This window comes from Meleagris gallopavo, chromosome 3 (assembly GCF_905368555.1).
Source record: "Meleagris gallopavo chromosome 3, MGAL_WU_HG_1.1, whole genome shotgun sequence".
NCBI lineage: Eukaryota > Metazoa > Chordata > Aves > Galliformes > Phasianidae > Meleagris > Meleagris gallopavo.
Window position 1 is genome coordinate 61,934,913 of NC_139406.1, and position 13,775 is coordinate 61,948,687.

The 13,775-nt window shown below is 48.5% G+C and overlaps 1 protein-coding gene across 1 annotated transcript in view; it reads right to left on the reverse strand.

The window, feature by feature from the left end:
* Positions 1-7,923, reverse strand: part of SLCO5A1 (solute carrier organic anion transporter family member 5A1) — a 73,607-nt gene extending 65,684 nt beyond the window's left edge. Inside the window, exons 1-2 of the mRNA XM_085221232.1 lie at positions 7,588-7,923; positions 6,002-7,285 (exon numbers count right to left, since the gene is read on the reverse strand). Coding sequence (XP_085077358.1) covers positions 6,002-6,920 — 919 coding nt within the window. The 5' untranslated portion in view covers positions 6,921-7,285; positions 7,588-7,923. The remainder of the gene's footprint in view (positions 1-6,001; positions 7,286-7,587) is intronic.
* Positions 7,924-13,775: the final 5,852 nt, after the last annotated feature.

Here is a 13,775-nt window from a genome sequence, read left to right on the forward strand (position 1 = left end):
TGTGGAGAGGCTGAAGGAAAGGGAGGAGGAAAGGCCCATGTCCACAAGCTCTCTCACTAGCACTGTGCAGCGTGCATGGATTTCTGGCCCTCTGACAGCACAACAGATGCACAAACTCAGCAACAAAGCAAGACATAGCGCATACCCCTCTGTGCTGCAGCACGTTGACATATTCTTTCCCATCATGGGAAATGTCCTTTTTATTCCTGGGCTCTCAGGAGGGGCTGGGGCACGGGTCTGGCTGGCTGACAATCTCCATGCTGCATCAAGGGCTGCAGAACCCAGTCCTGGACCCTCTGTGGGCTGTGGATGTGTTTGCAGAGGCACCCTTGGGCTGGGAGCTGAAACTCCGACAAACTCCAGGGGAGATTCACAGGGAGGAAGGCCATCAGCCTGCCCTGCCCTCAGCACACACAGCATCGATTGCTTGTGGCTTGTTCCCTCAGCAGCCACAGCCCGAGCTCACCCCAACCACTGCAGATTCATAGACTCACAGAATGAGATGGGTTGGAAGGGACCTTAAAGATTACATAGTCCCAACCCCCTGCTGTGGGCAGGGCTGCCACCTGCCAGATCAGGCTGTCCAGGGCCTCATCCAACCAGGCCTTGAGCACCCCCAGTCAGTAAAGGCAGCAGTGCCAGGGGGACTGACTGAAGCAGGAGCTGGTTCCGCATGGTTACTTCTCAACTGCTTTCCTAAGAAATGTAAAAATAATTTAAAAGCGAAGATAAAAACTGAGTTCATGCCTTCTGTGTTTACTAAAGGTTTTAAAAATGTTACCAGGATGAAAGACTTAGGTTTAAAAGCAAAGTGTGAAACCAAAGAGAGATTCTCACATGACAGAGTCACTTTCCTGCTCCTTTAAAATCTGTGGAGGAAATCCACTTACCTGCTTTAAAAATTTCCTGATCAAAACTTGGAGATGGTGGCAGCTTAAGCCTGGTTTACAACCCCACCTGCACTCCTTATGCAGCCAAATCAGAAAGATATTTAGCTCTGTGCTGGGATGGAGCAACCCTGTCTGCCCATCTATATGAGATTCTCCTCTCCTTTGACTGCATAAGCACTTGTACAGCTTACATGGCCACAAACACAGCTTGACAAAGTACAGGGGCTACTGCGTAAGAGTTAAGTGAAACACACAAAGTATCCCCGACAACTCTGAATCGAACCCACCTGCAACAGCAATTACAGGGACTCTTTACAAAACAATCAGTGTATGGAGCTAAAGTTTCCAGCCACAGGGTAACCAGACACTGGATCCCAACCCTTCAGTCCCTGGGAGAAGGTATACACAAGCCGGTGCTCAAAGGCTGCTTTCATGTCTAAGTTTCCAGGCTTCTCTGGGGAACACTGCAAGCCCAGACACTTGTCTGCCAGAATCAGGTCGGCGGCAGAGCTCTCCTGGGAGGAGAGGAGCCGTGCTCTAAGCAAGCAGCATTCCTGAGCACCAGCAAAAAGAAGGGGCACTCCCAGACCCGGAAGGTCTAAGCAAATACAGCCACTGAGGCTGGGGCTTCCAGGAGCTTCATGCTCCTGGGCCCCACCTCAGCTGTAGAATAAGGCAATAAAACTGCATAGCTGAAAATCAAGTCATTATTACAAACCGTGTCTGCTGCCTGATCAGCATTTTAACATAAAGGAGGTTACAGAAATGCCAGAGAAGCACAATACTCAATGTTCTGAGTAATAAATCATCTGTGTGGGAACAGAGCTCAATCCAATCCATGCGTACATGCAGCCCCCTCAGCTGCACCCTGAGAGGCTGCATTGGACTGAGAGCACGGTGCCCAGCTGCAGCCTGCCCTGCTCCCTGAAAGCAAACAGCTGCTCATGGGTAGCTCTGAGCATCAGCCCACGGATGAACTAAGGTGTAGTTTTCACTCAGATAAACCGATCCCACAGCTGAGAATAACCTGAGCGCACTGCTCTTTTAAACAGGAAATCCAGCGAGCAATAAAAAACGCTGGTGAGCATTTTTGCCAATTTCAGCTTTGATACTCTTCTACTAATGTTAGAAATAGCAATCCACAAATGGTCCTCCTGAAAACAAAGACGGAGTCCAAGTATTTTAGAAACACGTCTAAATATTTATTCTTCTTCCAGGGCAGGAAAGGATTTTACTTCTCTAGTTTTCATGCCATTATCTGCACCAACCTCAGTTACACACATCTATGCATTTCTTCTGCTGCTTTCTCATAAAAGCTTTATCCTTGCATTTCATAATTATTGTTTGTTCTCTAAACTACTGAAAGCCTACCTTCTGCTAAATCTGCATAGCTCATTTGCTAATAACCCATCATCACCAGCTAGCAGCATTCTTGAATAAGACAATAGAGCATCCTTAGCATAACAACTAATCCATCTACAAGTCCTTTCTGGAAGTTAATAGTGAAAGCCAGATATTTCTGAATACTGAAATATTCTCATTAATGCAATACTTCTGTAAATTCCCATATTGTCCTCTTATGTATGAATTTTCTAAGTAAATTCTTTTGTTATTACAATAGGCACTTGTAAAAGAAGTAAAACATTTTAAAATTATTCAGGCACCATAATGCCACTACAAAACCTTCCAAGTGCCACAGCTAAGTCCAGGAACAGCGCCTATAGTTCATGATACAATTGCAGAATGACCTCACAGTCAAGACAAACTATCAGATCCCTACCAAAAAAAAATAAAAAATAAAAAAATAAAAAAAAAATCTACTGTGTTTAAGTTTCAGAATTTGACAGCAGGGTACAAAAAGCCTTTAGAAGTCCAGTCTGATTCTGAATGTGAACTGGAAGGGTTTTCACCCTGATGTACCTTCAAGAACAAGCTGCATGCCTGGGGCATGCTACCCTACAGCCAAGCACCAGAAGACAAGATTTGAGGAGCAGACAATGACAACTTTGTGGTCTGATTTTTGGGTGGTCCTGTGTGGAGCCAGGAGTTGGACTCGATGATCCTCATGAGCCCCTTCCAATTTGGGATATTCTATGATTCTATAACTTAGTGATTCAGCAGTTTTTACAGAAGGTGTGTACCTTCCATTTTGCATTATCTATGTTTAAGGGAGTCAGTTCTTGCATTTCCCAAGCACCTGCTATAATCCCGGCTTGCTTCAAAGCCTGATGCCATGCATTTTCTCCAGGTCAGCCCTGTAGCATCAAAGCCCTGCCAGGCCAAGGGGCTGAGCACCCCAAGCTTCACAAGGGAGAAACATCCCACACAAGTGAACTCATACATCGCCGTGCAGGCGCCTGAATACGCGTCCCCTTGGCACCTTTGTCCTACTAAAAGCAACATACCACCTTGCGAACTGGCACCTGGCCACCCCGACAGATGGACTGGAGTGCAGGCAGCCAAGAGACTATGTATAAGCACCAAATATGTTTTTGAGAGCAGGACTTCCAGCCAGGAATGTTAAAACAGCTGTCCCTTTGAGCTTGCATGCCTACACTTAAGAGGATATACTATTGCCACTCGAGCCCTGAGCTGGATTAACTTGAAAAATAAATAAAATAGCCTCCACATCCACATAAGGTGAGCTTTTGCAGCATCAGGATTAGTGATGCTGGGGGGGCTTCACTATCCAACAGTCAGCAGGCAAACTGGAAGGGCTGAAGTGCTCCCAAGTTGTGCATCTCCATTGAAACTTTATCATTTGCATGCTTCCTAATAAATGTTTTTCAGTTGAATACGTATTTAAATCTGTTTTAATTAAAAAAGCACTGCATGCAGTACCAGCCTGATTTCCAACAAACACACTGGTGACTTTACACTCTGCATTAGAGGATACCTTTAGTTTGAAATTAGCCATCTTCACTGAGAAGCATCCTTGTGTGAAAGGAATGCTTTCACCAGGCTTTCTCTTCTTTTCAAAACCTCTAAACAGCCCAGCCCAAGATTTTTGGTTAGCTTTTGGCTGCACACATCCACAGCATTCAAGGCTAGGTTAGATGGAGCCCTGGCAATCAGAACGTTTGCCTCTATGGTCCACACCGTGCCTGGCCAGGCTGCCCACTGCCTAAGAAGGCCTTTCCTCAAGAACTGAAACATTTTGAACCTCAGAGAAGCACCAAGCACAGGTTGCTCACGCCAACATGACCAACAGTGCTCTTTATTTTTTTTCTTCCCACAGAACTCAGATTCTACTCCTGCACTTAAACACTGTATAGCTCAAAAACTGACAGGAAGCAATGATACATCCCAGTGAATCTTTTAAATGTGCTTTGTATCCATGTTAACTCGTTTTCCAGCGGACAGATCAGATGGCTGGCACAAAAGCCACATTCACACTTCAGCTGAGTAGCTCACCTTCACTTTTCTCATTCACTACACACAAACATCCCATCTATGTGGGCATTCCCAGTATAGATCAAAGCAGCACTCATTGCCTGGCTCTCAGCTCACCCACAGCCTTCCAGCAGTTGCTGGTGTCTTTTACCTTTGCTAACTTCGAGGCTGATCTCTGCAGCAATTAAAAGCTGCCTGAGTCACTTTGCCATGACTTCATGTGCCAGCAGAAATTCATGGCAGCACAGTTTCTCCTGCAGTGAGGATTTCCAATAACCTTGCCTCCCCCTCTCGCTCCACTCTCCTCCTTTATCCTTCATGTCTCACCTGCAGCCAATGCCCTTTTTCCCTTGTTTTTAAGAGTGGTATGAAATTACATGTTGCCAAGATCTTCAGCCCACTCTCTGCTGCTCCAAACTACAGCTACGGACCTCAGCAACGAGACACTTTGTTCTTCCAGGCTAAACTGGATTTCCATCCCAGCACACTTTTCTCACAGGCTGGGGAGGGCGGGAAAATGCTGTATAGAATATTTCACCAGGCAGATCAGCAATGCTGTGAGAACAGCAGAAAAAACACAGCTAATACTACACTTCCTTGTGAAGCCCAAAAACGCTCAGGGCCTTCTCAAGACACTACACATAGAACTGGCTTTAAAATGGTTACAGGGAGCAGTCATGTTGCTGATGAATAGGTCACAGGGAATAAAAAAAACGGATGTGGATCATTACTATCGCTTAACAAAGTAATTACACAATCCACACCATGTGCGTTCCTGTCATAAATGTCTATTTTACAGGGAATTATTACCTCCAAGGTTATTGCAAAGATGCAGCAAATTAACTGGCAATGGGAATGCTGAACATCCACTTAGAAGCTCTCCCGGCACCATCAGTGCCTCCCTTAATCTGAGAATGATTTGAAGGGCTGAGATTCATTTCTCACAGAATACCATAAGATACCAGCAGAGCGCAGGGAACAACCAATCCTCCTTCATATTACACACACTATCAAAAATGTACAGTGTTCCCTATCATCTCCAATCCCCAAATAAGTTCAATACACAATTAACTAAGAAAATCCTTTCTCGCATGATAGGAACACCCCCTGTATCTGCCAAACTCCAGTGCAGAAGGCTGTAACTTTGGGGTGTTCCTCGAGCTCCCATAACTGAACTCTAACCCTGAAGATGTCACCTACTGTTATATCCAAGTTCTTTCCAACTGAGTTCCCACATGACTTATTGACACCTGCCAAAATTCATTGCTAAGTAACTTCTAGGAAAGTAAAAGAAAACATGTAAAAATCTGTCAAAGTATTGATAAAACATCAGCATTATAAATACTCCAGATGAAAGACACGCTGGCCAAAATTTGGAAATGCATTTTTTCTGCATTAGCAAAAAGAACACTCTTGAAAGGGCTGAGCTAACTGTAGCACTGCTTGCAGAAGTCACCTGCTTATGGTGGGGAAGGCGACCTTCTCTGATGACCTGCTCCACACTGTTACACACTGCCTGAGCTTCACCTGTCACTGCTGGTCACCATCCCACGAGAAAAGGGATGGAGGCGGGAGGGCATTTTATCACAGGAAAGCACAGCAATTTTATTTGGAAAGTTTCCTTTTGGAAGGCAACCTGGTGCTGTTTAGAAGGCACAGAGTCGAAGCACCTTCAGATGGTACCTCAGAGACCCAGAGCTCAGCCAGAGATGCCTTACCTAGGTAAAGTGAGGCGTTCTCTTTCTTGACATTGTCATCCAGGTAGGTTGGTCCCAAGGTATAGATGGGTGTGGAGCCCATGCCGATGAGAATTTGGGCACAAATGAATAAAGCTACATAGAGGGAGTGATCGTTCCCACCAGAGTCCTTGATGCAGGCCGGCGAGTCCCACTGCTCCTTGGCGGTGCCGTTGCCGGTCACGCACAAGCCCTCGTTGCTGACAGAGGAGTTCAGCTCCTGAATCTGATACGGTGGGGAGATGAAGTGAGGTAGGGAGAAGAGAGCGGCCCCCAGGGCGATGAAGAAGCCCCCGACGGCCAGCCAGAGCGGCCTGCGCCCGCGCCCCCCGAAGTAGCTGATGAACACCACCACCACCAGGCTCCCGATGTCGAAGCAGCTGACCAGCAGCCCCGACTCCGAGCTCTTCAGGCTGTATCTCCGCTCGATGGTGGTGATGACGCTGCTCAGGTAGCCGGAGACCATGAGGGACTGGATGAAGGTCAGGAAGCACATGCACACCAGGAAGAAGCGCGAGTCCGCCAACACTGCCCGGAGGCACGCTCTGCCCGGCGGCCCCGCCAGCAGCAGCGGCGGCGGAGGCGGCGGGGAGGCTCCGGGGGACACCCCTCTCCCGGCCGCCGCCGGCTCCGTCCTCCGGGGGAAGCTCCCGATGGCGGCGGCGGCGGCAGGCGGGGTGCCGGCAGTCCCGGCGGCGCCCGGACCGTCCTCGGGAGCCGCCGGGGCGCCGGCGCTCGGCGAGGCACCGCCGCCGCCCCCGGCCGCCAGGGGGGAGCCGAGCGCGGCCCCGCGGCCCCGGGGCGCCGCCCCGCCGATCGCCGGCAGGCTGCGGCACCGCGCCGCCGCCGCCCGCTCCGCCCCGGGGCAACGCTGCTGCGCCGCGCCGTCCGCCGAGGCCATGCTGCGCGCCGCGCCTCACAGCCGCCCGCTCGGCTCCATCGCCGCCGCGCGTCGAACGCGCTGAAAGAGCCGGCGGGAGTGCAGCATCGCGGGGAGGGGAGGAGGGAGGGGGACGGGGGTGGCCCTAGCCGCGGCCGCACGTGTCAGCCCGAGCCGCTTCTGGCTCCATCCTCCCTCGGTCGCGCTCAAGGGGCCGCCCGCCCTCCGGGACGGCCCCGCTGCCGGCGGCTACCGACTCCCTCCGCCGCGCGGCCGCGCTCGGCATCCGCCCGCCGCTCCGCCGCCCGCATCCTCCTCGCTCTCTCTGGCTCTCGAGATCTCTCTCTCTCCGCGCCGCCGGTGACGGAGCTCCGGGGGCCGCCGAGCTGCGGGACGGAGAGCAACGCGGCGGTCAGCAGCGCACCGCCCGGCGCTCTGCACCCTCCCCCGCCTCCGCGCACCGGGAGCGCCCACCGCCCCCACGGGTTTACATAAAGCACAGGCGTGTCCGCGGAGCGCGACCCTACGCCAAAGGTCGCCGTGCCACGCTTTTTATTTTCGAACCTAAAAATAACCGCGCAGAAATAAACACCCGGCGGGGGAGGAGTGGCACGGGCGGGGGTAAGGGTAAGGGGAACAAAGCCGGGCGGGAGCCGTGCCCCCCCGGAGCCCGCCCGGCGCTGCCTACCCGAGCGTGGGGCGCTGGAGGTCCTTTGTCCGCTTTGTCTCCGACTCGGGGCGGGCAGGGAGGAACGCGGCCCCTCGCCGCCGGCGCCTCACGCCCGGTGCCCCTCGGCCGCCTCCGCCTCCGGGCAGCGCAGGCGCGAGCGCAGCCCGGCCCGGAGCCGCGATGCCGGCTGGTGCCCGGCTACCTCCGCCCCGCTGCCGCTTCGCGTCCCGTTCCGAGAGCGAGACGGGCCCACCGCCAAAAGGGCAGCTCTGGCAGCGCCGGGCGGCACCGGGAGCGCTCCGCTGTGCTTTGTCTTACAAACTACACCAACTACAGCGTGTGCTGCGAAGTGAGGGGAAAGAACAAAGGGATTCCGTAGGGGAAATAAAGAAGCACCGACGGCCCGCGTTGTGCAGGGTCCTGTCTGCAGCGTGAGCCCGAAAGTGGGATACACGCACACAATTCAGGATGCACTCGTCAGGGAGCTTCCCCTTCGTGTCCTCCTCCCGGTGTGTGCCGTGTCCTCAGTCACACTTGCTTTCGTTTCCTCTCCAGTTCCTCTGGTTTAAAAGCTCCTGCACGCTATAACGTGTGTTGTGCTCTGACAGAGGGTGCACTGACTGAGACATTCCTCTTTGTGACCTAAGCGTTACCATAAAATAGTCCTAAAGAATGCGCGAAAATCATATCCTATGCATTTCTGAAGAGATAACACCCGGTGCTTTTCGGATGCGATGCAGGATCTCAGTTTGGTTTGTTTCTCCTCTAAACAAAAGCAGTGTTTAAGACTATTAGATTGGTTTACTTACACATAATCCCGGTCAATAGGACCATAAGATCCCATTGTCTATTTTAGGTTGGTGCTCAGTAGCTGTTTCTGCCCACAAAGCACTCAGCCACCTCAAATGCAGCACAACCCAAGCCGTGCTTTTCCCTTTCAGGCTCTCACCCCACTTCTACTGTTTATAGGGTACTCCGAGTCCAGCGGTTGTTGGGCCTTTTATGCTGACATTTCTCAAAGATCCATCGCATCTCAGTGCTTCATTCTATACAAGGTCCCTGATCCATCACTACTGGCACATGCATATACAGAGTCTGCTCCAAGAGTAATGCCCCCTATTTTATTATGTTGCCCACGATACCAGTGGTGGATGTTGGTGGTATGGCAGTAGAGATTGAACCGTCCTGCCACTATGCCATTACATTTTGTTGCTGTGTGACAGGTGGCTGCAGAGAGGCAGTGCAGCAGAATGGCATCTGACATGGAAGTGCTTGTGAAGCAAAGGTGTATCACTGAATTATTCCATGTGGAAAAAATCACAGCCATTGATTTAATTGACACACATTTCTGGAGATCAAACAGTGGATGTAAGCACAGTGAGGCGGTGGGTGGTGCATTTCAGCAGTGACCACAGTGACAGTGGGTCACCTCCACTGGTGCACTTTTTTATGAGCTCAGCATGCAGGCTCTTGTTCATCACTGGGAAAAATGCACAGCTAATGGTGGTGACTAAGAAAAATAGTGTTTTGTAGCTGAGAATTTGCTCTATCGAATAGTGTTATTTTGCTCTTTGTATCTATTGTAGTTATCATGGAAATAAATAGGAGACCTTACTTTTGGAATGACCTACGTAGTTTCCATTTGTGTGGTTAAATGATGTGGGCTGACCAAAGGTCACATGCTATGGCTGTGATGGATTTGGGAGTCACATGCTTCTGCTGGCACAGGGAACTGTTGATGCCTGGTGAGATGTTGGACCCTGGTCTGTCCCAGGCCATGAGGAGAGTAAAGAGCCCTAGCTGAAAGTGCTGAGGGCCAATGGCTCTGCTTCTCCTTCAGAATTTCATGTGCGCAGCCAGGTTTTGCACCAGCCACTATACCACAAATGCAGTAAATCAGCTTTTCTTCCTTCCCTGTTTCGCTAACTCTGCTGCCATTTTTGGGCATCATCTGCTCTTCATTCCCAGCCAAATATTAATAAAGCAATAAGCAAAACAGGATGTGCATTAGGAGGCTAATGGGTTGTGGGTCCTCCTGGAGCGCAAGCACTGGGAGCGTAAAGTGAGAGGACGAGTGAGAGCTCCTCAGGGAACCTCAGTAAGACTATGTCCTAACAAGCCCCTGAGGGCAGCTCAGAGAGCAGCTCCGTTTTCGTTTGAGACTTCAGACAGCAGACTCTAAACTAAAGAGCTTATTTAGTACGAGAAATGAGCTTAGCCACACTTAGATTGCACAGGAAAGTGTCCAGTTGGGTTTTGAATAGCTCCAGCAAAAAATTCTCTGCAGCTTGTTCCAGTGCTCTGTCATCCTCAAGGTAAGAAGTTATTCCTCACGTTTGTATGGAGCTTCCCATGTTCCAGTTTGTGCCCACTGACCCTTCTTCTGTTGCTGCACAGTACTAAAAAGAGCCTGGCCCCATCCATTTGACTCCTGCAGGTTTGATATTTATAAGCACTGATAAGACTCCTCCTCAAACTTGACTTCTCCAGGCTGAGCAGTCCCAGTTCTCTCATCCTTCCCTCATATGGGAGATGCTCCAAGACACTAATATCTCTGTGGCTCTCCGCTGGACTCTCTCTGGAAGTTCACTGTCTTGGACTTTCTTAATCATTGTGAAAATGGCTACAAAAGTATCAAATCTTTGTGTCCATGTTGTATATGAGTACACAAAGAAGAAAAACAAATTTGAATGTAAAAAGTCTCAGGTGTTTGTTAAACATAAGGAGCTTAAATATTAAAATGAAACAATTATAATTCAAAAAAGCAAGAAGGGAAAGTGCAGAGGAAAGAAACTAAGGGCATTTTATTTTTCTACGTGCTGTGAACCGCTGGAGATCATCCTGATGAATGATAAGTGACAAACAAGGAGAGAAGGGCTGTAATTCCCAGTGCTGCAATGTCTGACTGTACCAGGAGGTGTGCAGTGGGCAGAAGCCAGGGGGGATGCAAGGAGATCACAGAGTAAGGGAAGGGCCTCTGTGGACGCAGCCCCTGGTCTGAGACCTGCTACTAGGGAGTGGAAAGGGCCTTCCCTCTGACCTGTGTTATTAAACACCAGGATACTCTGATAGAAAAATATACACTGCTGTGGTACCCTAGCACCAATAAGATGTGCTGTGATATATGCCTTGAATGTAAAGGCACATTTAATGCTTACAGTTATTTCCTAAAACCCCTAGTTTTAAACCTTTTTGTCCTACTGCCACAGTAGTATCAGGCATGGGATACACAATATAAATGGGAGAGGCAAAGGGAGTTATATGTAGCCTTTCTGCTCTGTTTCACTCTTGGTTCACATTTTTTCTCTGGAAGCTCCTTTACTACATCCTGCTTTTAAAATGGTGCAAACATTCATTTGAAGCTGTGGAAAGCGCTCTTTGAACCCAGGATCAAAGCCACGAGCAAAGACTGAAGCAGGTTTCCTCCTCACTCTCATTCACAGGGATCTTGCTTCTCAGTGTCTGCTGCTTTATTTCAATGTCACCTTTCCACAGCCTCTTGGCAATAATTCTGTGTTCACGTATAACCTGATGTATTTATATTCAGTTAATGTATGCGTTATGACCTTAGCTATCCTTAAACATTATTTTCCTTTCCACACTTACATGCCTTTATGTGTGCTGGTTTTAGATGGTAAGTGACAAAGTCAAAATTAAAGTTTGAATCTGCTTGAATTCTTTGCCCATATCCAAATTCATAATTCCAAATTAAAATAGAGCATTTGCTCATTGTTTTTGTCCCCTGCATGATCATTAGCTTCTCTCAGGGGAACTGCACTGGCAAAATCACAGAATATCAGCACAACAATAGAAGAAACATGGAAGAATGCCACTAAGTAAAAATATCTTCTCCCCACGTCAGTGTGCAGGAACACAAATATGCCTGGGAGCTCCTGGGACACCTCCCCTTCCCCTTGATAGGATCCACAGCAGGATCCTTCTCAGTCTGGTGTGACCACAGCACTCCCTGACCACCAGCATCACCAACCACAGAACTCATCCTGTGAGAAACTTGGGGGCTTTAAAACTAAATCTATAATGCACCATTAAACAGAGAGCAAGAAAGAAATCAATTCCACTGCCAATATCTAAATTAATCCACATTGTGTCCACAGGCACATCAGGTCCATCTTTACAGACCATGCAAGTCTCTGAATGCGCTGCCTGGAATCAGTGCTTGTGCCTTGACACAAAAGGAAAGAGCATTTGTGCAAAGCAGTGCCTTTAAAAATCATAGACTAGTTTGATTTCTGAGTAGCATTAAAGGAATTGAAAGCAGATGGGTATAGTAAAAGGTAGAAAAAATAAGCATAATACAGGATTTGCTAGAAGGAGTGATGAGAATACACTCACATGAAACACATTGCTCTCTAAACTGGGATTTCATACCAATGACTTGGTAAATCTAAGAACATTAGAAGTGCCCTTCAATTGCTAGTACAGAAGTTAGAAGTTAGCTTCCTCCTCTTTTAGCAGATCTGAAAAGGGAGAAAACTACTGAAACAAGGAAAACCATAATCTGAGACAATCATACAATCATAGAATCATAGAATGGCCTGGGTTGAAAAGGACCACAATGATCCTCTAGTTTCAACCTCCCTGCTATGTGCAGGGTCACCAACCACCAGACCAGGCTGCCCAGAGCCACATCCAGCCTGGCCTTGAATGCCTCCAGGGATGGGGCATCCACAACCTCCCTGCGCAACCTGTTCCAGTGTGTCACCACCCTCTGTGTGAAACATTTCCTCCTAAGAAAATCCATAAGAATTCTACTCCCTACATCTGGAACTGCAAAGCCCATTTAAAGCCCCGGGACTACTGTACAGCTCCCACGCTTAAACCAAATTTTCTACCCAGAATATGAAAACCAGAAAAGAATGCAGTAGGCTATCGGCAAGTATGGAGTCTGCAGTGACACAGTGTAAAAAGTTGAGATAGAAAAAGAAGCCAGGACAGCATCTGGTGAATATGTACCAATGTTCAAAACAGATTTAGGCCAGATATAAGAGCAGGTTTTTATTGTTTTTACAGAAAGGATGTTTTGCCCAGCAGGGCATATTTTACAGCTTAAGGATCTCTACACAAATAAAACTCACAGGCCTCTTAGAAGAATGCATGCAAAATTATCCCAAAGTTATGTATTTATTATTATAAGGCTGAAAAAAGAGCCAAAGGAAATGCTCTAAGGGGAACCATATGCTGAAACATTATTCACCTTCTAATCCTTGAAAACATGTTTTTCATGTGGGCATTCTGGAAGCTTATTTCAGAAAGCAGTAGCCTCTTGCAGCTGGTGACCCAAGAAAGCATTCAGGCAAGGCAGTCATGGGGGCTTAACATGAAATCCAATGGGAAATTCAAACTACTGCAGCCTCCCAGACTCTGTTGAAGACCACTCTACTATAGGAGATGAAACCACGCACGGGGTGGGGCACTCATCTGTGCAGGAGGATGTAAAGTATTTGGGGATGTGCAATAGCTCTCTCTAAAGGGGTAAAATACAGACTATGCACTAGTACTGTGAGCTGCACAGCTCTTCTGCCTTAAAAAAAAGCTTGATTGCATGAGATGCTGCTTTCTATTAGCACTTAAAGGGAATGCACCAGAGCCCGAAAGTCCCTGAGTGAAGGACATACTATGTAGATAGAGATATCTGTTCTCCTCTAGGGTGAGAGAAGGGCCAGAATCACCATGTCCTCACACCAAGCCAGAAGGAAAAAAGCAAAAGACAGGTTATTTGTGGCCAATTATGCTGCAATGCACTGGCAAAGGTAAAAGCAACACTGTTCAGGGTTCATTTTCACTTTCACACAGCTTCATTTGTAGTGAACACTAACTTTAATCTGGCACTAAGGATTGGGTAGGAAACTTGTAGCACTGGAGCTGAAGTGAAAGACAGCAGAGCAGAGGTGCAGTGATCACTGAGTTGGTGGGTCCTGCCTTAGTGGGGATGGAGAGATATCAGACTGAGAGGACACCTTCCCAAAGGGGAAAAAATACAGTCCCGTTTTTTCTTCTGCCCTCATATCCTACTTCAGGCTTTCCTGCTGCCTCCAGTGTGATCCAGCAATCTTGCTGCTGTCAAGAAGAAGAATGTAACTGTGCAACTGTGCCAGTGCTTCCTTGAGTGATAACATTCTGTATCAGATAAGCAAGAGAATCCCTGTACAGCTCTTCTGCCTAAGGTCACAGATACTTATCAGAAA